The following is a 23,569-nucleotide window of genomic DNA, read 5'->3' on the forward strand; positions in this document are numbered from 1 at the left end:
TCTGACCAACACTCTACCACTCTACCTGGCTAGCCAACGTCAGGCCCGGTCACAAGAATAGTTCTATGATACGGACACCAACCATATTATCCGAAGCCGCCACTCCATTAGGCAAACGTACGATTTCGCCAATTACCTGCTTGCCCCTGCTGTGAAGGGATCCGATTTGCGAGAGGCGAGACCGGGTAATTTGCCACGACGTTTGATATTTGGTAATAGAATCCTCGGACGTCCAACTGTCGAGGAGCGAGAACAAGGCTTTCGTAGACAGAGACCGAATCATCGTCGAGAATTTAACAAGCCGGCTAGGAGATGAAGTGGGTAAGATAGTTGCACCGGACGGGCAGGGAAAGCAATGGCGGCCCAGAGTCCCCCATGTAGTATCGATCAATAGCTCATCCACAGTTCTGGCTACGGAGTACACCGTCGGCACCTGAGACTTGAGAGTCGGGGCAGGCCCAGCACGAGATCAATAGTGGGACGAGCGAGGCTGTCAAGTGTCAAGTCAATGCGCGCCAGACTCATCGGGGTCGAAGTTTTAAGTATGCCTATGGCTGCGGACTGCACACCATAGGGAGTTTTCGGGATCGGACCCGGTTATGGATCAGGGCGAGTCTGCTTTCGCCTTTGGTTCCCGGTGGTCGGGTGCGGTTCGTGGTAGTCCGAACTTTGTATGGGTGGCATTGTTGTTCCTGAGTCGGTTGGATCCTCCAGGGGCAAACACCGGATGAAATCAGATCGAACGGCAGAAAACAAAAATAAAAAAATAATGGAAACAGGAAAGAGCATCCGAATGCTGGCCTTCGTTCACAGACAGCGGGGCAGCGAGAATTAAAAGCAGAGAGTTCCTTCAGGCACGGTTAGCAGTACAGAGTGTAGGTCAAGCCTACTCCGTAGTCTGTAGATAACGATGCTAAGCTTTGCCGAGTCAAGGCTTCACGGCTCCGATGCTCCATGCTCCATGCTCCATGCTCCATGCTCAATGCTCTCGGAGGACACTTGATAATGGACAATTGACCACGGGGCAGACCGCGTCATTGTTCCTGTCGGCGGAAGTGCGATGAAACCGCCCGAGAAGCCCCGGCGAGGGCTCGACCATCGACGACAAGGACGATGGCAGCTGGTGGAGCCAAAGACTTCCCTGTTGAGAAGTTGATATTGATCACGGACCGACCAGTGCAGTTAGTCTCCAACGGACTGTTCCGCTAGACCCAAGACGCAGAATTCTGGGTGAAATGCAGAGGGTGAGTGGGTTTAATTTAGTTTTAGTGTTTAGGCTTTTAGTTCGTGCGGTCGAGATTATCTTCGGTGGCGGAAGCTCTAGACACCTTGTCAGGAGTGTAGAGTGTAGAACGGAGTAAACAGAGGAAGGAAATACCGAAGAGGTACCGACGCGGTACCTCTGGAGGAGCGGGCGCCGTCAGTGCGACGCAAGTATTGGCAGGTACCGCCAGTCCCCCTTTTTTGTCTGATGACAAACCCCACTACGAGAAGATGACGATGCGGCGCGGGATCCAGGACAAGCACCGTACAAATCGTCCCTTCCCATTCGATCGGCTGCGTTTAAAACGGGCAGACCGGGCAGTCTTTGATCCTCCGATCTGGAACTCTTTTTTCCTTTCTTCCTCCCTTCCTTTACCATTACCATAAGGCATAATAACTGCCAGATCCCAGACAACTATACAGACTGCCAAAGCGGTGAAAGCTGACCCGAGGCCCTCGACGGACGAACCAGAAGTCGCGATCACGACATTTCTCCATTCTATCAGATCATCCGCTAAAGCTGGTAGCCTTTGGATCGCCTCTCGAACAACTGCCTCGCTGCTGCTGATTCCATCCCCAGCTCCCCTTGTCGTTGGTCTTCCCCCCCTTCGATTTGATTTTGATTTGATTTTCAATTATTTCCTGGATTTTTGTCCCGTCCCCGATGGAATTAAATCTGGTATGGTTATTTTGAATTTTTTTTTTTCCCAAATAATATTCGGCTTGATTAAATTTCATTACGGACTCGCATGATTCTGCGTAATTCCTCTCGTGTCTCATCTGTTCCTTTTTTTTCTTTTTAATTGACTCGTGCTCTCTCGCTCGTCTCCCTTTTGCGTACGTGGCTGACCCTCCCGCGTTATGCGACTTGTCGAGTGAAGGCAGTCCCGATATCCTGACCACCTTCCATCCAACCTTTCTCAATTCTGCCCTCTCTGCATCTCGTGTATCAATTTACCACTGGTTGCCCCTCTCGCCTGCAACTCCCACGCCTCATTCCCTGATCCTCCCCTCCAACTGATCTGGGGTGGTTGACCATCGGTCCAAGTGGATTCCCGTCGGTGGCATCATCTACTCCCGGTTCTTGCGTCTTTGGCTCTAAAGCCAGAAAGGCAAGGAACGTTTAAAAATAAAAAGACGCCCACACCAATCGAGCGTCTCAAATTTAGAGAGGTAATTTAAATTCAGAACAGACCAGGGAAAAAAAAGAAAAGAAAAGGGCAGAAAAAACAAAATTATTACGAACTTTGTTCAAAAAAGGGAAAAAATAAAGAGGTCGAAATTTTAAAAAAACCGAGAGAAAAAAAACAAGAGACTGAAGCCAGAGAAAAAGAGGAGCAGCGCAGCTTTTAGACGCAGCTCTAAAATCCTCCTCGCAGCCAATATGTCAGATGAGCAAATCGCTCGTCAGACTGCCTCCAGCTTCGATAAGCTCGAGAATTTCAACTTCCTTCTCTCTCGACACGATCCCGCCGCGGCCAAAAGTCGTCAGTACTCCTTCGACGCGGATTCTGCTGGCCTGGCACCGCCGCTTCAGAATTTGAATATGGACTACGATCAGACTGAGGGAATGGGCGGTCTGTCCGTCAGTTCCTACGATAGCATCGACGACGAACGCAGCCCGATCGATGTGAGAGGGTACCCGTATGGTAAGTCTGAGCTTTTTCCTTTTTCTGTCCGTTCCTCTGTTTTTCTGTTTTGGGACCCTGTGAATGAATGAGCCCGAACGTTGCATCGTTTGCGCCATCTGTCTGCCCTCTGGTTCGCGTGGCCTTAATTTGCTGTGGTCTTGCGCCGTTAGAGCGATGATGAGAGAGAGCTGTCGAATTGCTCGCATCGACTCGGCAGGGCTCCTGCTCCTCCATCTCGGGATTTTCTGGGGAAAAAGGCCCTTTTTATTCTTGACCGATGTTCTTGGGGAACTGTCCAGCTGGCTCTGGTGGAATCTTGGCCCTCCATATCCCCTCTGTAACCGCGCCGCGCCGAGGGCGTTGGCTTGCTGTTTCCCTTTCCCACCCCGTCTCCCAGGGGGAGTTCATTTCCCAATTCGTGAATCACCCATGTATGCCCATTTCTTGTGATCCCGCTGGATTCTGGTGTCATTCTCCCAGACTTCCTCGGTTTTGGTTGGTTACCCCGGGGTTCGGTGGTATTTCGAGAGAGCGCGAGCACGCAATCCCTCACGCCAATGACAACGTCGGAAACCTTGTCTTTGTCGGTCCCTTATCCGCGCATCTGCCATCGTGATCCTCATCCAAGGGTTCGATCGCCCCCTTTAATACCGCTTTGCCCGATACGATTTGCATTTCCCCTTCCACCTTATCTTCTTTTTCTTATTATTATTCTTCTTCCTCCTTGGCTTTTTGAGGCGTTGCGTTTCAAACTCTCTCTCCATCTCCATCCTTATCCACCTTCCGTTACCCTAGTTACTTACTCTCAACCTTCATCAGCACCCGGGGACAAGTCTATCAACTACTCCATACCCGACCAAATGTTGTCCTACTCTGCTCATCCGATCTATCCGCCCATCTCATATGGCCCCCCTGATGACCTGGGTCATGCCCCCGGGGCTCTGACGCCCTCGGATGTCTCGTCCTCGATATCCCCGCCGAATGGTCAAATCGGCAACACCAAATACAGCACATCACTCTCCGGTGACCACATCGTCTCCGCTCTAGGTCAGGAGGAGCATGTCCGCCGCGCCGCCGAAGAGGACCGACGACGCCGGAACACTGCCGCCAGTGCGCGGTTCCGCATGAAGAAGAAGCAACGCGAACAGACGCTCGAACGCACGGTGCGAGAGACCACCGAGAAGAACGCTAGCCTGGAAGCCCGCGTGGCTCAACTCGAGATGGAAAACCGATGGTTGAAGAACCTCTTGACCGAAAAACACGACTCCTCGAGTAGTCGCATGCCGCCTCCCGAGACGCCCACGAATCAAAAGAACAACTCCGCTGGAAGCGGGCAAAAACATATCCAGCCAAAAAAGAAGGGCGTGGGTACGGACAACTAAGAACCTAAAGGAAAGCTATTTGATTTATTTTTCTTTCATATTGAAATTGTCCAACCTTATCTGCCTGCATCACATTGTTACTCTTCAGACACGCATCAAGTCTTTTTCTTGGCTTCCTTCTCGAATGAGGCTTATATATCGGGGTTCGTTCTTGTTATCGGGGTTTCACATGGCTATGGTATCAAGTCCGGTTTCTTTTTTTTTTTCTTTTTTTTTTTTTTTTTCGCATCATCTATCTGTCTTTATATGCTCTCTTTCCTCTTCGGAATGATTTGATCCATCCACCTACTCGATGGAGACACGTGACGATGTAATGACCTTTGCCTTCTTTTCCTGTTTCATTGTTTCTGTTTACTGCAAGTGCCAGTATGAATTGCGCGGATTCGTCAGTTATACATTCAGGGTTTTCTTTGATCGATTGACTCGTTACATGTTTATGGTTATCCCTGCAGGCCAGTGGCTTGGTTGTTTGGCGGGAAGACCTTCTTGATCCGACGGAGAGAAAGGAGGGACTTTGTAGCCCGCAGGAGTATGGAGGGATGGGAATGGAATGGAATGGGATGATTGATTTGATTGACTTAATGGTCGTGGAGTTGCCGAGGATCGAATTCGTAGTTTCTCCAATCTAGTTTATTTACTTGAATCGTTCCCATCTACAACGTACTATACATGCATATGTAGAGAGGCAGAGAAAGTGACGCCCGAACATGAAAGTACTGAAAGGAACCTCGGGCCAAGACTCCAAACCAGCTGAAGAAACGGGACAGAAAGTCAAAGTGGAGGATGAGCCACAAATCCGGGGAATCACGTCTTCGTCGCACGCGCTGACATCACCGGCTATTCAAGGCTACTGTAGGTTCGGTCGGTCCGTATGGGGAATGGATCATCGCTTTACAGTACGCCGTACTTTTGTCTTTTTGCCCCCGAGGAGATGGCTGGATGTATGTATTTTTATAAGGTGGGTGTGGAGTTCGGAGTTGGATTCGGATTAGATTTGTACGGTATGCCGGAGATGGGCAGATTTCGGAGTTGGTGTTTTTCTTTGGCTCTCTCTCTCTCTCTCTCTCAAATATGTACTGTTGTCTTTGCTAGGCACTATTTAGTATACATTTGGGATTTAGGTATGGTATATCTATATTACGATTGTTGTATGTTATACCTATATACAATCACATAAAGGCCAAGCTAATCCCGATTCATATGTGTGTACACACCAATATCGACACATTTGCTTATGAAGACTCTAACTGGTACGAGTGATAGCCATTTTTAAAATGAATCTCTTCCGAACGATCACGGTCACGTAGGAACCCGAAGTAGGTAGTTAAGACCCCTTTGCCAGAACCCAACCCAGCGATCTAGGTTTTATAACACCATAACTCCTTTGTATCTATTGCTCATGAGGTCATAGTTCTTCTAGTCTGAGCTGTGGCAGGTCTGATTAGTTGCATCGATGGCTTGGTGAGGTGCTCGGGCATTTCTTCTCATTTTTGTGAGAGATAGTTATCTGTTTAGACACATTTTTCTTTGGACATGAACAATAGATCTACCCCAGCAAATATCCTAGATATTTAACCCTTTATAAGAGCCGTATAGTTAATGAGATCTAGAACCATTGAATGGCGATGTATATGGACATGTAGAATAAAAACATGAACATGGTCGGTGCCTCATCAGGCACAAACGACCTACCCATGAAATCGATCTGGAATCCCTAAATCACGAGAGGACTTGCCCAATCAACTTATTTAAGTACTCTCACAATATTGATCTATAACATACAGGCTTTACATTTTCTACTGACTAGGTGTTCATATCCCGCGCTCCAAGCATCCAGTAATTTGACTACCTACGATGTATGTACTAGCCCTTACGAAGTTCCCTCTTCCTCATTTCGTCAGACATCAATCCCAATCCATTGGTCCAGTTGCTATCTAGGTATTGTTATCCAGAAAAGCAGTACGTACCAAAATGAGCAACCAACCAGAACCAGACCTTCCTCGCTTTCCTTCCTCTGTACCGGTATGTTGAATACCAGCACTCACCAACTCGACGCAATCATCCACCGCTCTTTACCTAAGGTACCTACCTACAACCGCGCCGCTCTTCGCAGCTTCGGAGAAGCCGCGGGGCATGTCGTCTGATCGACGTTAAAGTCGCCAGACTCGGCGAAGATAGTATTCGGGTCTCCGCAAACGGCAGCTCTAACGCGATAGCTAAATCCGCGAAATCATTCAGTTCATTTCTCAGATTAGTGTCCCGTCCGAGAAGAGTCTTGATAGAGGGTAAAGCAAAGCAAGGCAAGGAAAAGAAGTGTGAGTGGTAAGTATGTCCACGTACGTCGTCCGAAGTTCCGAAGCCGGATAACACGTTCCGGGAATCGTCACGCAGCCTGCGTCTCGCGAGACGGGCTGCTGGTTAAGCAGAGAGAAGATCTGCGGTGGGTATTGGATGAAGTTGGTGAGGTAGAGGCAGAAAGTGGCAGGGTCGGTGCTTTATGTGGGAGAGAATTGATTGGTTAGATAGATGATTAAATAGATGATTGACGTTTTGATTTATCAGGCTAGGGGGTTCATTACTCGACTGCAGTCCAGCATACTTCCCAGTTCTGCGAGAGGTCGACGGTATCGCCGGTTGCGGGCTTGGTGATCAGGACGGCTTCGGCGGTTGCCAGGAGAGTGGCGATGGTGATGGGGGTGAGACGCATTTTGAGGAAGTTTTGGTCTTTTTATACGAATTAAGTGTTGGAGTAGTAATTCAGATTTGGAGAAGCTAATGATAGTTAGGATCGAGGAGAGTGCAAGCGGAAAAGCTTTAGATAAGAGAGGGCCAGGAAGGAAATGGCTCTTCTTATATCTTATTCTCTGCTGCGGAATCTGCTACATTCTCTTTTGCTTTTGCTTATACAATAATATTATCCAGGATATCAATAGGAACCATAATTTCCACATCCTTGTCGCACAATGATAGTCACTCGCGATCAAAGACGAGCCGTCCGGGTTCCAACTGACGAAGAAGGAGATTCTCAAAGTACAGACGGCCAAAGACAGCACGCCTAACACAACGGTAGACCAATCATGATGCCAAGACTCGTTGGTTTACGTATATCCTCTATTTCCTATCCCCGAGACACGATGCTATACGAATTTACCGGGGTGATGGAGTTGACGATAGGCGAGGGAATTTCGTCTTAGCTGACGGTCTATGAGCTTCCAGTCATTGTCATGGGCTTAGCCTGTTTGGTGATTGGATCACGTTTTTCGCGAGGGAGAGGCTTGGTTGTTGCCCCTTGCTTTGGTTTGAATGTCCTTTTTCCAGCGTGGGTGGTAGTAGGGATGCAAGGCTCGTGTCATCGGACTTGATGCCTATAGTTCTAGACCCCGTTACCTGTCTTCCTTTGGTGAAGCATGACCAAGATACTGAGCACGGTGGTATTGGAGAGGGGTAAACACAAAATAGACGCATATATCGAAAGTACGCAGGCAAGCAAGGTGAGATGTTTCTGTCCCTGACACCGAACCCGAAGCTAATAGAATTATCTATAGTTGCACTATTCATACATGCAGTCGATCGAAGTACACACCCATGTAGTTAGTTCATAGTATCGTTTCAATCCCACCAACTCTATCAGACACAAGACCAATCAGATAATTGTCCGGTAGCATACGACCCAGGCAACTGCAGTGTTACGGTGTCACAAGCCCAGGAGCAGCACAGAGAGATTGAAAGAGTCAGATTCAATTGAACCTGCGCCTGTACGAGTGATAGACAGCGCCCCCCTGCAGTATCCTCATCGCGGCTCTTCAAATGGTCCTATCCTGCATTTTCGGATAAATTCTCTGTCCCAGTCAGTCAGTCGTGAACCCATAACACTACCAAGCCAAGCCCTTAGGTGCAGACAATACCTACTAATTCCCAGAGTCCTAAAGCCTAAGCCTAACGACGTAGGACTTGCTGGGATCCGTAAAGGCTTCGCAACGCTTCGTGATCGACCTCAGCAACCAACTTTTCTGCTCTAGGGCCTTCCATTCTATAGGTAAGACACGCCCTCGGAGCTGACTAGACTGGGCTGGGCTTGTCAGCTTCCCTACAACTTTTCAAGAGGGATGGGAATGTCATGACGTACAAATAACAATTGATAACCAAGGAGAAAGCATTTGTTCAGCGGTATCCCTACCTCGTATTCTTGTGCAACATATCTAGTGCCTCACGTGGAGGCTTTGAAGTGTTTCTAATGTATGTCTCAGATCATCTATGTCAGCACCCAGCAATAGGCTAGTATCTAGTTAGCTAACTTTAATTAACAAATAGGTCTCAAGGATTCTATCAGCTGTAAGTAACCGGGAATAGAGAATTATGATTGTAGAAGGCAATGAGTAAGATTGACTCTTGTATTAGAGTCATTTGGTTAGCGAGTACCTAGTTAGAAAACATCAAAGTATAAGCGGGATCATCTACTACCTTGGTGACAACAGAAGAGTAAAGACAATGGAACACATTAATTACTAACCACTACTCCCTACCAATAACAAAAACGCGGTCATTCAATCAATAACAACCAACCAATAAATATAACCCTCCCAGATCGTGTGGTATTACATTATAACAATTAACCCCGAGAGCCTTCGTCACTTCCGACTCGACAGAACGTCCAGATACATATGAACATGTTCGACATAACAGCCCCCTCAGCAGTCCAGTCTGTATGATCATCCAGGCTCATTATTAAGTAAGAAGTGGGGGGATGGAAACAATTCACGGAATTGCATCAATCAACATGAAATCATAATAAAAATCAAAAAATCACATTACGACAAGCAGGGATTCCCAATCCCGGAGTATCAGAGTGTGGAAAACGAAGAACGTGTCAGTTAAAAAAAACCAGAGCATTCTCAAAAGTTGAGCCCCTATGTAATCTGTGGCCCTGGTTTTCCTGGCTGTGCGGTCTGGTTTCTTAAACCTGGACAGGCTCACGCTCTTCTTCTCGACCTCGGGGCTCGCCGTCGAGGGTGCTGGTCACTTCCTCGCCATCTTCCACGTCGTGGTAGGTCTGGTGCTGGTCGGCAGGCAACCATGAGTCCCGGTCTCCTCGCAGGGGCTGGTCCTGGCCCGACAGATCAACGCCTTCTCGGTTCTTGGCGACGCTGTCGCGTTGGCGCTGGGAAAGGGTGCGAGTCCGAGTGGACAGGCTGGACTTTACCGAAGCCTTGGAGGTAACCCAGTTGGCCAGGGCCTCTTCGCAGTCCTGGATCACACCCTTGCTGGCGTCGTATCCGTCGTACGCCGTGCGGGTCTCACCGGGGGTGACGGGGGTGTCGTCGATGAGATCCAAGAGGTGCTTGCCGTAACCCGCAATGATGGCCACCTTCTCGGAGTGCTCGCGCAGCGCATCGAACTGGTACTGGAAGGCGGCCTTGAGCTTCTCGCGGGTGATGTTCGAGAGCTGAGCCTCGGCCACGAGCGATTCGGCCTCGGCGCGAACCAGCTCCTGCTCCAGGACGACGATGCGGGGCGAGTTGGGGTCCTTGTACTTCAGCTTGGCGATCTCGTCGGTGATTTTCTGCTTGCCTATAGTCAAAGTATGTGAGAAGCTGGCTTTTCGAATTGAACACAGGTGAGTACTTACGGTCCCGGCTAGGCTGCACGGACGCCTCAATGTTGCGGATGCTCTTGATGGTCACACGGTACTGGTCGTAGCGATCGACGTAAAGATCCTCCAACTCTCCGATCTCGTAGAGCAGAACACCAATCTTATCGGTGACATCCGACACGTCTTCGTCGCAGTTCTCACCCCAGATAGAGAGTTGTTGCTGTAAATCCGTTCGTATCAGCCTCAATTGCGTCCAATCCGACCTGATCCGCGAGATCCGAGATCAAGAATCATCATCCACCTACCGCAGTCTCCATGCGCTCCTTGGCGACCAATTCCATACTGCGCATGACGTTCTTTTCCATCTTCACCAGCTGCGAGAGTTTGCGCGCAAGGTCGGGTCCGAAAGCGCCGGCGGCGTTTTTGCGGAAGGCGTGCCCTGCTTACATTTGTTATTATGCTTATCATTACCGGCAATTCCGTCGCAAATGTGCTTTCGCCCCTCGCTGGCGGTCTGGCGGTCTGGCGTTCAATCGGAATCGGATGTAGCGAAAAGGCTTTTAGATTCGAGAAGAAAAAAAAAATACTCACCGAAGCCACCCTTACCCATCCATCGGCCGGTCTTGGTTGTAGACAATGGCGGAGGCGGGTTCTCGATCTGCGAGGCGGTCGGCACGCGCGACTGGCGCATAGAATAGGTACGATGCATGATGGATTCGCGTGGGTAAGAAAATTAGAGATACAGGGATGAAGGAAGAGCGATTAAAAAAAAGGGTTAAGAAATGTAAGTTGGAAGGTTGAAAATCGGGCGAGGCAGTATCTTTGAATCGAAGGGTCTCCTTTGCGCACGAGTGACGTGTACGGGGGAATGCCACGGGATGCGACGGAAGGGCGACACACGAGGGCGGAGCGGATAGAGTGAGGGAGAAGATGTGGGAAAAGAGAGAGAAGAAAGCAAAGAGAAGAGAGAGGGCGAGAGAGCAAAGGTGCAACCTAAAGTGTGATTCTCGAGTCGAGGAGAGACCCACGTCGACGGAGGGAGGCAGCAACAGCGGAGAAGAAGAGTTGCGACGGGCGACGCTGGTGACGTCGAGACTCCCCGTGGACACTAGACCCGATGGGGCAGCCACGGCTGGCGGCGATGATGAATAATGACGATCGGCCTGATCCCTCAGGCGCAATTGAGCCCGCGGATTGGACGCGAAGTCTTCAAGAGAACTGCTTAAGGAACTTAATCAAGGGGATCGGCCAGAGGGACTGAAGGGGTCTGCAGGGGACTAGCAACCGCCCCACTCGCTGCTTCATCGCCGTGGTTACTCTTCTATCCTCTGCTGTTCATCTGAGTAGTGTTCACCGCTAGGGGCTCCGGATCTGCGACGTCATCGATGTGCCTTCGTTGTGATGTCATCGATTCCCCTGGGCCTCGTACAGTTCGGGTCGCTCGGTTCAATAATGTCATGACTAGGTACAACTAGATCGAGGTTGGTGGAAGTCTGAGCTCCACGGCTAGGAACGTTTTTATTTTATGTTCTACCTGAATAAGATCCAAAATACCTGGACTAATTCTACTGACTTTTTTCATAAAGACAACGCTTGGACCATGTGCATGTAGATGTAGGACGGAGAATTGTGAAACCAGTAAAATCACCCAAATCAAATCCTAAAATCTAAATAAAGGAAATGACCTTTCATACCTCGGGTGATCGACTCTCCGCATTCGGATCGTCCAGATTAGATCCATCTTGTGCTACTTGGTTGGTTCATATTGCGCTTGCAACGTCGGGGACGAATGGTGGGGACCAACCATTTTTACGTGACAATTTAAGACCCTGGCAGAGAATTCTTCAGGAATTTGATGGAACCTCGTTCGAAAATCTTGGCAACAGGTTTTTCATAGATTTTATTTTTAAGATGACCGAGACTACTCCTTCCTCTGTCGGGTTTTCCGCTTCTTACTAGTCTTCGCGTCACCACTGCCGGCCTGCTCACCGGCCTCGCCCTCACGTGCCCCCCGCTTGGTCCCTGTCGCTCGTCCGCCAGCATTTCCAGGGGATTCTTCCCCTTCAACCTCTGCCGATTCGATGTGATCGGCTCCTGCTTCCCGCCGGAGTCGACCAAACGCCTTCTCCATCCGACTCTGACCCGCGGGTCGAGCTCGTGGCGCAAACGCTCCGGCTCCTGTAGGCCCGTGGAAAAAGTTCGTAATGTTGGACTGCGTGCCTTCTTGCTCCCTCTGATTCATGTCCCGAATGACGGGCACCAGCACCTCGTCAGTTCGTTCCTGACTCCATCCGATTGTCGTCATCAGGAAATGTCGTAGTCCGTGGAGATCGGGCACGCCCCATTGGAAAGCAGACGGGTCCGAGTCGACCTCGGGTTCAAAGTAGGCCTTGTCTACCCGGGTGTCTGGGAAGGATGGAGGGAGGAAAATCTTCGAGGCCTGCTTTTTGAACTTCTTGTAGAAGGCTGCGTGCTCGCCTTCGGCCATGTTGACTCCCATCTGGACTTGGGTCCACCAGTCGCGGAACTCTTCTAAGCTGGCGAATTCTGTGATGATCTCAAGTGCCGTTACGGGCCCGATACCCGGAATTCCCTCGGTATAGTCGCTGCCGAGCAGATGGGAGAAACTGATAAGCTTCTGCCGATGAAGAGCATATTCCTTCTCTAGATCGGAACTGAGGTAGCACTCGACGAACTTGCTCTGATTGAACATGTTTTTGTAGATGCGGGTACCACCAAACAGGAAGCAATCGCTATCGTCGGTGATGATGCCATCGACAAGCCCCAAGGTGACTAGTTCTGCACACTGCGCTTCAGCCTCCATGGGCGCGGTAACGTATGGTAGGCCAAATAACTTGAGCAGCTGCTGACACTCGGTTATCATGATCTGCGATACCTCATCTGCATCGCGACGATCCTTCTTTTGTTGCGATCGCAACTGCTTAAGCTCCTGTTCGTAATCAAAAGCGTTCTCATTTCGTGCCTCGGAATTCAACGTGGCTGCAAATCGGACATGCTCCTCGCCTTCGGCGGCGAGTTGTCGCATCAAATCCTCATCCTCAGGGTCCGAGAATTCTTCCTCTTCCCTGACGAGCCTTTCGGCTTCGGCTAGATCAATGGTAGATTGAGGTTTTAATTCAGTAGTAATATTATTGGCTACTGGCTGTTCAGATGGTATTGTGACGTCCTCAAATTCGGGCGATGGTGATGGTACCGAGGTTGGTTCGGTAGTAGGTTCTCCTGGTTTTGCAACGTTCTCAACTTCAGGCGATGGGTAGGTTTCGGCGCGTTCATCATCCTCTTGTATACTGGCATCAACTACTTCACCATGTGCACTAGCTTGCTCTTCGTTCTGATTTTCTGCAGTCGAGATAATTTCCGGAGACTGTGGAAGACGAACGACGTTGTCTTGGGCTGCTAGTGACACAATCCTGGGAGTCGTGTTGGTTTCTTCGTATTTGGGAGCAGCTTCTGATGCATCAGCATTATCTTCTTCCACATCAGACTCCAGATCGATGACTTCGTTTGCTTTTGAAGACTTGTCAACATCGATGACCTGAGGAGATTCATGATTCTTCAGGAAGAAGTGGTCTGGAGTCAAATCATTGTCCCGAGGCAATGGCGTATCATCGGCCTTATCGGTAATGAACTCCGCCTTGGAATTGCTTCCTGAAAACCATGGCGGCAAGATGATGTTCTCCTCCGATTTAGTGCTAGACCCTTTCTCAAAACCACCAGCATGATCATAAGCCTTTTCGTTGTTTGATTTTCCATGTCGGAACGACTTGTTGAGTTTCATGGACTCGAAAGGCAGAGGCCCGTTGAAAGGATTATCGATGGCCGGACGCGAAGCACCAGCGCTGGTTGGATCCTTCTTTGTTCTCTTTGATTGCGCCAATGCCGCTCCAAAATCTAGTGCGTCATCATCATCGCTCTCTGGACTAATATTGTATGTATCATCCTTGCTAGACGGGAGAGGGGCGGTGTTTCTATTGAGTTGTATATCAGGCATGCCGTCGTCCTGTTGACCGGCTTCAGACTCGAGCGACATTTGTATCGCTTTTTGGAGGTCTTCATCTTCGCCCTCTTCAAATAACCCATTGACCTCTCCGCTGCCATTTAGTAGGTTCTGATCGTCAACATCTGGAACAAATAATGAGTCGTCCTCGAAATCTTGCGACCTAGTACTGGGTTTTCTCCCTGCCGTCCTTTGCATCTGCTCTCTGACGGAATCGTCAAGAACGCCATCTTGAAGAAAAGGCATTCGAGGAAGCCGGTTGAGACCCTCGACAGGCACATCCTCGAAGCCATCATCATCATCAGAGTTATTCTCTTCCGGGAGAACCTCTTGCATTCCGTACTGGTCAACGTCGATAGGTTTCCCCTCGCGACCTTCATCCTTGTTGCCGACCACACCGAGGACCCATCCGCCTTCCACCGTATTGTCTTTCACCAGTACGTACTCCTTGCCGCGTTCTCCGGCAATTCTCTGTCCCGAATTGTAGAATGCCTCTTCGCCGTTCATGCCGTTGATGTTCATCAGCCTCTGAGTCAGATCGTTTCTCTCCTTGACTCGCTCAATCTGAAATTTCGAAAAAGCCATACGATCCGGGAACATGATATCAAGCTGCTCTTTGGAATACCCCATTCGTAGGCGACTCCGAAGCCTAGCCGCATTTAAAATATTATACCGATCTGTAGCGGGAAGACTGATGAAGAACGAGCTGTCGAAATCAATCTTAGAGAAGTCGTACAAATTGATGTCCTCGCCTCGATGGAACTGCCTTGCATATTCCTCAAGCTCCTCCTGTGACATGATGCGCGGGTCGTTTGGAGCGCCCATCGCTTCTAGCGAAACCTGCATGTCCGGCAGGTGGTAGGCATCTTTCTTCCTAAAAGAGCGGCCTTGCTGCTTCTCCTTGTCCGTCATAAATGCCTCCTCTGCATATACCGGTCCATCCGTCACTTCCTCTTCTGCCTGCTTGGCTGTCGCATTCTTGCGATTGGCCGCCTCTTCCTCGGCAATTCTTTGCATCTGCACTGCGAGTAGCTTCCCGGCCGTGCGCACGGCATCTTCTCTGCGGCCCTCTCGTCGTTTCTGTCTGCCCGCTATGGTCTGGCGCTTGAGGATTGGGGCGCCCCCATCAAACACGAAAACCGGTTTGATTCCAAAGTAGAGCAATTTGCATATGCGACGGAAGAAGCCCACGATGTGGGAGTTACGCAGTGCATTTCCCTCTTTATCACGGACTGCCTTCAAGAACTGATAGATCCAGATCGACGCATCGACGGCCAACCGCCTCTTGTTGAGGGTCTCGAGCTTGATGGGCCGTGCGCAAGGCTGGACGACGTTCCAGAGCCCGTGAACACCCATGGTGACGGGTTGTTGGGCGATCTATTAATATTATGGGATGACTAGTTGCGATGAAAACATGGCTAGTGTGAGAGACCGCGAAGGAGGATCAGGGTCGCTTCGAAGACAGAGGCATTCACCGATCCAGCCGGCGATCCTGATGACATCGTAAGAATCAAGGCGAGAGCCGCGTCGCCACTTCTGGAGGAGCGCGCCGTCACGTGCAACATTATGCCGTTTCGGGGAAGGCGGCGTGTCGGTGGGCGCGTTACCTAATCATTCACAGACAATGTTGGAAATTCTGGAATTTTGCGATGGAAGATCGAATCTCCATGCGGGGAACAGATAACGCTTGGACGCGATTTTACTGTCCGAAAGCCAGTTAGCCGTGGTGCTTTCCTGGTTGCTTCAATGCATCCCTCGCTCGAGGTCAGTTTTGACCCTAGTGACAGTCCTGGCAACTACTGACTCAAATACTAGCACATTGATGCTTGTCTCCCTATCACTGCGTTGAAGGCATTTGACCTGGGAGATGATGCCTTTGTTGTTGAGGGCCAAGGACCCCATGCGCGACTTTTTGACGAGCGCAGTGGGAAGCTACTGGACAGTCTAAGAGTGTTCAAAAGAAGCAACATCCATGGATTTATCGTTCTCAGCCAAGAGCAGCGGGGCATCAAAGATGCACACGCTCGGCTTCTTATCTGGGGAGGGGAATCCCTAAGAGTGGTTGGCCTTTCGATTACCCATGACACCATCTCTCTCCGGGCTACATGTGCGGAGTATGTGGCTCCAGACTGGATCATGGCCGGCTGTGTGCCGGAAGTGAACAACACCGAAGTAAGAGCTTACATGGTAACGGCCCACAATGCTGTTCTTCGTCTACGCTTGATGGAGGAAAAGCCCACAGAATATGAGACTAGCATCCACCTGGACTACCTCGTGGCTGGAGTCAAGACTCTCCTCTATTCCGCTGACATCATCTCGTTCTCATCGTCTCACATATTGATCGCTGCTGGAACAGTCTTTGGTGAGATCATTGTTTGGTCTTGCTTTTTGGACGAGGACCAGAGCCTAGCCACTGACGCTGTCGCCTCAATCCACCACTTTTTCACCGGACACGAGGGGTCCATTTTCGGAATCAGGATCTCTCATGAAATCACTTCCTTGCCTGGTCGCTCCACGGGAAGATTCCTGGCTAGCTGTAGTGACGATAGAACCATCAAGATCTGGGATATATCTGATTGCGAAAAATCGTCCCGCCACGATCCTTCGGCCTATTCCACCGATGGTTTCGACCTTCGAAGCACCGGTTTCGGCGACAGTGCACTTGGCACCGAATCTTGCATCGCCAGCGCCTTTGGCCACCAGGCGCGGATCTGGAACGTGTCTTTCCTCCCTACTCAAGCAGGAGAAGAGTGTAAATTGAATCTTGTCTCGCGTGGCGAAGATGCAACCTGTTTTGTGTGGGATGTCAGCTGGGACCCCTCTTCTGAAAAATCGGAGTTCAAGCTAAGTGAAATCTCCTCTGTGCGCCAACACTGCCAGAAACACATTTGGGCCTCGGAGATCCGTAGGATCGGCACGCAAACAATGGTCTATACCGGTGGTGCAGACGGTGCGTTGAAGGTCTTCAAAATGGAAGTTGGTGAGAAAGGGGCCCTTGTGCTTCCAAACCGGAATCGGCGCATTAACTACGTTGTCGACTCTCATGATGCTGAGCCGAAGTTGGAAAAAACCACGAAAAAGTTTGGCTTCGTCTCCTCGGATTGCTTTGTCGCAGCCACGTCCCAAGGAGAGATTCAAGTCTGTCGGGTCGAATCTCCAGCGTCAGTCGAAAGCTACATCTCCAGAGAGACTATCTCGGTGGAAGAAGACCTCCGTTCATACTGTGCGATTGCCGGTCTACCGCAGTATGGGGTGGCCCTTCTAGGGAGTGCTAAAGGAACCATACGGCTGTACGACCATAGCACCAAGTCACTGTCCGTAGTGGCAGAGACGAACCTAATGCCGCAGGGGTTCTTTGCCCTCGATTATGATCGCAGCACGATTGACAAGTCAGGGACACTCTTCTTTCTTACGTCACACGCCAGATTCGACAAGGCCGAATTCTTCATGGTCACGATTTCGAAGAATGAGCAACCGCAGATGAAGAACATCACAGTCTCCCTCCCTAAACGCTTCGTCGTGGGCAATGGATCCCTGATTTGCGGCAATCGGTACCTGGCACTAGGATCCCAAGGGGGTTCACTTGCCATATATCAGCTAGAATCGACGGAGTCGCTACTGCAGCCTATCCTAACCGAGTACATCCACCCGGAAGGTATCAACAAGATTGAGTCATTCTATTCACTCTTCGGCGAGGCGGGTAGGTCGCAGAATTATTTGCTTACCTGTGGCCGAGATGGATTCTACGGCATCCATACGCTAGATGAGAAGGCGCAGGAATTGCAGGGAGTGTCGGTCTCTCTCCGAACAGTCCATCGTTCAACTCCACTTCCCAGGTATAACATCACAGGTGCCTACATTGACAAGGTATCTGGCGATCTCATGCTGCACGGGTTTTCGGGTACAGATTTCATCTTATGGAATGAGTCGACTCACTCCGAGTCCGCTAGGATGACCTGTGGCGGTAGCCATCGAATCTGGGCCTTCCAACCCAGCTATACGAACCCCAATTCGGGTCTGCTCGTTTGGCTACAAAATCACCTCACTGCGTTCCAGATCCAAGGCGATGCCAACTGGGCTTTGCGGGCAGGCAGCCATGGACGGGAAATCAAAACGATGTGTGTGTCGCCCGCCAATGATGAGAGAGGAATCTTGTATGCCACTGGAGCTGAGGATACCGCCTTGCGGATATTTGCGCCGATTGACTCGAAGAAGGAGAGTCGATGGGGCGCGTTCAAGTGTCTGCGGGTTCTCACGCAGCATCAGACGGGGTTTCAGCACGTCGCCTGGTCAAGAGATGGGAAGTTCCTATTTACGGGGGCCGCGAATGAAGAGTTCTTCGTGTGGAGGATCCGCTCGATTCCTCTGTTTGGCTTGGTGACCAACCTCGTCGCCTCGAGTCCCAAAAGCCATCCGAACTCCGATCTTCGCGTGACTAGCTTCGACATGATCGAAATCGAAGGCGCAGAGGCCGAGGGTGACTTTTTACTTTGCATGTCGTACTCGAACTCCACCCTCAGGGTATGCACTAGCCGTCTCTTATCTCCCGCTTTCCAACTCAATTCCACTGACATCCATAGATCTTCCGCTACACGTCTTCGGCCGGTGAAAACAACTTTACGTTATTGGCAAAGGGCACATATACCAGCAACTGCCTCACGGAGGCACAATTCATCCTCCGCGACTCGTCACTGGTGATGCTGACGGCGTCCACGGACGGATACCTCACCCTCTGGAACCTGACCTCCGTGATCGACCCTTTCTTCGCCATCTCGTCCGACTCCTCGACCTTGCGTCTAAAACAACCCATCGACGCGGCAACGATCGCGCCCGAGGAGATCACCTGCGAGAACCGATACCAGGTCCATTCCAACAGCATCAAAGCCGTTGAGATCGAGCACATCTCCGACGTCGCATCGTTGGTCATCGCCGGCAGCGATGACAACGCGTTGACTCTGTCGCTCTTGAACACGAATTTTACCCATGCCGAAGCCAGCGACCATGCGTACACGGTGTCTATCCCCGATGCGCATACAGCGTGCGTAACCACGGTTAAAGTTCTGGAACGGCAGCTGTCGTCCGATGGGAAGACGACTCACATTACTGTCGCCTCCTCCGGGAACGACCACCGGGTCAAGATCTGGACGATCCAGGTCGATGCGACGAAGGCGGGATTCGAGGCGATTCAGGTCCAGAACGTGATCGACAGGTACAGCTCCGTGGCGGATATCTCGACGGTGGATCTGATCCGGGAGGAGACGGGCGACGCGAAACTACTTGTTTGTGGAGTTGGGATGGAGATGATGAGCGTTCAACTGCATTAGCGATATTAGAGTTCCGGTTTACGACGAAATGGCCATGGTATGCACGTATATAGAGGGCAGAGCAAGAAAGGGAAAATTAGGGAAAATTAGAATCAGCCAGAATAACCAGCTGGCGAGGTGCAGATCGAATCCGGAGCCTCCGCAGACAGTCTCAAGGGGCCGTGACCAAACGGGTATGGAGAAAAGCTCCGTCCATCACACCACGCGACTTGACACCCTTCGTCGGTCTTGGTTTCCCCATCTATGAAACCCCGCAATTAGCTTGAATCGATCGATCATTTCTTTTTTATTTCTCTCAGTCTTGAATTGTTCCGTCGACTGCAGACTGCAGATCGCAGAGGCAAGGACCGGCTATCCGATGGCCGGATAAATGGAGCCCGTTCGGACAACGGACGTGACAGATGTGGATGCAGCATTTGCTATGTGGCTTTAATCAATTTCGAACGTGCTTCAGGGTTTGTCCCCCATCATGCTGGCGGCTGGCCGACTCTCCACTGACGATCCCCGGCAATTTCTGCCAAACGGTTTTGGGACATGATGGGGAGGGAATGCAGGATGGAGGGGGATATAAGTACAAGGAAATGGCAGGATCTTGATGAGTGACCAGTCAGTTCTGTTTCTTCCTCTTGTTTGCATCTTGTCTTACTTGCATTTTCATCATGAAGTTTCAGGCTCTGTGTGTGATGGGTGCTGCGTCTTTGGCTGCTGCGCGGCCATTTTCGCGGGCGCAGGACACCACGCATTGGTTCAGCTTGTAAGGGTTATATTTCAGTTCTATGTTTCTTAGACTTATTCTATTATCACAGTGGCAATTCATATACCCAAACTGGATTCAACGCTTGGGGCGAACAGCCCACGCTCTCCAACCCTATGGGAAACCCTCAAATAGGTACGACTTCTTGCCCTTCCCTCCCAACAAGCCATCGAAGGGTCTAGCCTCAGTAGTCTCACGCTCACACCAGGGACCGGCACGACAACTGGTGGAACCAACTATGTGGGATACCTGACGACAGCCGAGAACTCGTCGCTAGTGCTCAATTACAACTTGGCAGTCGGTGGAGCCACTATCGACAACGACATTGTTTCATCCTACGCCGACGATCTTGTCTCCCAGGTGGGCGTGTTTGAGGACCAGTATGGTGACAAGCCGGACTCGGCGCCCTGGACGGCCGAGAGTGCCGTGTTTTCTTTCTGGATTGGGATCAATGAGTATGGTTTGCCCTTCTTTCTTCTTTTTTCCTGTTTTATTGTGATGTGATACATGGTGCTAATGATGACGGTTTAACTATGTAGTATCGGCAACTCATTCTACAACCAAGATGCAAACACCTTCACTCCTAAACTGACCAACCGGATCGCGTCTCTCGTGCAGAAGATCTACGACCTTGGGGGGCGCAAGTTCCTTTTCCTGAATGTGCCTCCGACAGGTCGGAGCCCTATGTTCCTCGAACAGGGCAATGCAACTGTTCAGCAGCATGCCGCGTACTTGGCGGTCTATAACAAGAACCTGAAGTCCATGGTGGATGGGTTCAAGGCCAACCATACTGATGTGAGTTCAGGCATCAATTATAGACTCTGAGAAGTGGAGACCGGGGAAGAGAGATCAGCTAACAAATTCCGTACACAGGTCACCGCTGTCCATTATGACTCGTGGTCGTTCATGACCAAGGTCCTGGATAGCCCCTCGGAGTACGGATTCCCCGATGCGACTTGCATCAACGAGGACGGGACGTCGTGTGTCTGGTGGAATAACTACCACCCTTCTGCTAAGTATCATAAGCAGCAAGCGGAGGATATGAAGTCTGTGTTGAAGCCGCTAGGGGCGTGGTGATTAGCCTGATTGGGTTGTATGGTATATTGTGCTGGACTGGGTTAGGATGTATGTGGGTAGTGGTATAGGCTCACTTAGCTTTATTTTGTTCGAAATGAATTGACTGGTTCAATTGTCTACTTGTTTATTGTACTTTGTGTCGGGATTCAATTAACACAGTATTCATAAATAATCATTGGTACTTCAGTACCCACTAGAAAGCTCAACAGACCATGATCATGAACTAATAACGTCCCATAAAAAAAACATCTCATCCATCCCTGTCCCCGTTTCCCAGATAATCCCTCTGCAGAAAACAATTCACAAAGGAGAAAAAGAAACTAAAGCAAGTGCCGATGTCAATCACTTACCCCAAACGCCACGGAAATTGAGGCGTCTGTCGATCCCTTCCCCAAGCCTCCGTGCCTGACATTCATCTCCGTTTCTGTTTCATCGTCCATCTGCCAAGGCGGAGCTGGGATTTGATTCTTGTCGAAGTACGAGGAGCTACACAGTATGCAGAGATCAGCGATTCTCTGTTCCTATTGTCTATTATCCACTATTCAGTTAGTCACTGTTATTCACCTCCTAGGTTGAGTATAATCTAACTACGGAGTAGTAGCGGAAGAATCTCTCCATCACACACGGTCCGAAGACCCGAATCTCCAGGCAGTATCCACTTTTGTGTCGTTTCTTCAGCACAGGGACATCATTCGATCGTGGGCTGCGGGGGCGAGATGGCAAAACAGGATGCGTTTGATCAAATGTTCCTTTACTGATGCGGAAAGTGAGGTTTGAACTCTTCCGACGGGTTTTGATTTTAAGAGCTAGCGAGATTGAAATGGTTAACGGCGGTAATATAAATTGGTTCTGTCTTCTCGATTTGATTCTGGTGGGTTGAGTAGAGTCCATAGCAGCGGTTCTCAATCTCTTGGTTTCTTTCTTTTTTTTCTCTTATTATCGGTGCCTGTCCTCCCGAGGCATAAGATCCGATATGAAGCTTAGTAGCCTGATCATCGCTGCTGCGGCAGGCTCCGCGGTGGCTGCTCCCTCCGCGAAAGAGCATAAGAAGAGGGCGTCGGCCCTTGAATGTTAGTTCTTTTTACCTATTGCCCTACTTGACATGCCCAGGTCTTGCTAAAGACACGAAACAGGGATCGGATCCAATGAATCTGGTGGCGAATTCGGCGAAGACACGATTCCCGGCGAATATGTATGTCTGCCTTTCTTCTTCACGATGCGTTGATGCCGTGCCCCACTACAGTTTCTAATTTGTATTCTCCTAGGGAACGGAATTCATCTTCCCTGATGTCGACGCCATCTCTACCCTGATTGACAAGGGAATGAACATCTTTCGTCTTCAGTTCATGATGGAGCGGTTGACTCCGGATGGTATGACGGGGTCGTATAACGAGGCATATTTGAAGAATTTCACTACGGTGAGTGTGGTCTTATATCCCGACAGCAACTGCAAGGGAGAAAGAGGGAGAGAGGGGGAAGACTTATCTAACATACTCCATTAGGTGGTCAACGCCGTCACCGATGCCGGAGTTCACGCTATCCTAGACCCTCACAACTATGGCCGATAGTAAGTATCAGTATCTTTTCCCGCTAAGGCGAGATAACAACGCTGATAACATCTCCAGCAATGGCGAAATCATCTCCAAGACCTCGGACTTCCAGACTTTCTGGGAGAACTTTGCTGGCGAGTTCAAGAACAACGAACTGGTGATCTTCGATACCAGTATGTTCTCCCCACACAACCTCTATCATTGTATCCCCACCCCTATCCGACAGATCCTAACGCCTACCCCCCAGACAACGAATACCACGACATGGACCAAGAACTGGTCCTGAACCTCAACCAAGCCGCCATCGACGGTATCCGCGCCGCAGGAGCGACATCGCAATACATCTTCGTCGAAGGCAACTCGTATTCCGGCGCCTGGACCTGGCGCGACGTCAACGACAACCTGAAGGCGCTGACCGACCCGAACGACAAGATCGTCTACCAGATGCACCAGTACCTCGACTCGGACGGCTCCGGCACCTCCGAGGCCTGCGTGTCCAGCACCATCGGCAGCGAGCGTGTCAGCGACGCCACAGACTGGCTGACGGAGAACAAGAAGGTCGGCATCATTGGTGAGTTCGCCGGTGGCGTGAATGACCAGTGTCGTGATGCGGTGGAGGGCCTGCTCAAGCATCTGGCGGATAACTCGGACGTGTGGAAGGGTGCCGTTTGGTGGGCGGCCGGCCCCTGGTGGGGTGATTACATGTATAACATGGAGCCGCCGAACGGAGCGGCGTATACGGGGATGTTGGATTTGTTGGAGCCTTATTTGAAGTAGAGGGTAGTGTTGGATGGAGGTGTCATTGTGCCTGATGTGGTTAGGTAGATGGGATTAGGTAGGATTAGAGTACTGCAGAGTGCAGAATGGACGGGGTGGATACATACGTGGCCGACAGTCAAGAATAACTTCATATCGCCTCCATCCGCATCTTCTCCGTACTCCGTGGGGGGTTATCAATCTCTTCTAGAGGGCTAGATATG

The 23,569-nt window shown here is 50.4% G+C and overlaps 6 protein-coding genes across 6 annotated transcripts; 3 read left to right on the plus strand and 3 right to left on the minus strand.

Annotated features, from left to right (window-relative positions):
- Positions 1-2,647: 2,647 nt before the first annotated feature.
- On the plus strand, positions 2,648-4,276 carry KD926_010681 (bZIP transcription factor; the record flags this gene model as incomplete). The annotated part of the gene is made up of 2 exons (XM_053103070.1): positions 2,648-2,912; positions 3,714-4,276. The coding sequence occupies 2 exons, from the start codon at positions 2,648-2,650 to the stop codon at positions 4,274-4,276; spliced, it is 828 nt and encodes a 275-aa protein (XP_052953533.1).
- Positions 4,277-6,365: 2,089 nt separating this feature from the next.
- On the minus strand, positions 6,366-6,983 carry KD926_010682 (uncharacterized protein; the record flags this gene model as incomplete). The annotated part of the gene is made up of 3 exons (XM_053103071.1): positions 6,366-6,492; positions 6,617-6,769; positions 6,856-6,983. The coding sequence occupies 3 exons, from the start codon at positions 6,981-6,983 to the stop codon at positions 6,366-6,368; spliced, it is 408 nt and encodes a 135-aa protein (XP_052953534.1).
- Positions 6,984-9,230: 2,247 nt separating this feature from the next.
- Positions 9,231-10,575, minus strand: KD926_010683 (Eisosome component PIL1/LSP1 family protein; the record flags this gene model as incomplete). Its single annotated transcript, XM_053103072.1, has 4 exons — positions 9,231-9,844; positions 9,903-10,086; positions 10,172-10,305; positions 10,458-10,575. 4 exons carry the CDS (start codon positions 10,573-10,575, stop codon positions 9,231-9,233), a joined length of 1,050 nt encoding a protein of 349 aa, XP_052953535.1.
- A 1,212-nt stretch (positions 10,576-11,787) lies between these two features.
- On the minus strand, positions 11,788-15,240 carry KD926_010684 (ssDNA endodeoxyribonuclease RAD2; the record flags this gene model as incomplete). The annotated part of the gene is made up of 1 exon (XM_053103073.1): positions 11,788-15,240. The coding sequence occupies one exon, from the start codon at positions 15,238-15,240 to the stop codon at positions 11,788-11,790; it is 3,453 nt and encodes a 1,150-aa protein (XP_052953536.1).
- Positions 15,241-15,630: 390 nt separating this feature from the next.
- Positions 15,631-21,039, plus strand: KD926_010685 (tRNA (34-2'-O)-methyltransferase regulator RTT10; the record flags this gene model as incomplete). Its single annotated transcript, XM_053103074.1, has 8 exons — positions 15,631-15,648; positions 15,700-18,405; positions 18,465-19,163; positions 19,874-19,962; positions 20,015-20,097; positions 20,171-20,417; positions 20,502-20,757; positions 20,836-21,039. 8 exons carry the CDS (start codon positions 15,631-15,633, stop codon positions 21,037-21,039), a joined length of 4,302 nt encoding a protein of 1,433 aa, XP_052953537.1.
- Positions 21,040-22,012: 973 nt separating this feature from the next.
- KD926_010686 (glycoside hydrolase family 5 protein) lies at positions 22,013-23,366 on the plus strand (the record flags this gene model as incomplete). Its single annotated transcript, XM_053103075.1, has 6 exons — positions 22,013-22,109; positions 22,173-22,231; positions 22,305-22,457; positions 22,542-22,606; positions 22,665-22,762; positions 22,816-23,366. The coding sequence occupies 6 exons, from the start codon at positions 22,013-22,015 to the stop codon at positions 23,364-23,366; spliced, it is 1,023 nt and encodes a 340-aa protein (XP_052953538.1).
- Between the last annotated feature and the right edge of the window lie 203 nt (positions 23,367-23,569).

This window comes from Aspergillus affinis, assembly GCF_023601865.1.
Source record: "Aspergillus affinis strain CMG 70 chromosome Unknown NODE_84_length_165147_cov_86_321009, whole genome shotgun sequence".
NCBI classification, from domain to species: domain Eukaryota; kingdom Fungi; phylum Ascomycota; class Eurotiomycetes; order Eurotiales; family Aspergillaceae; genus Aspergillus; species Aspergillus affinis.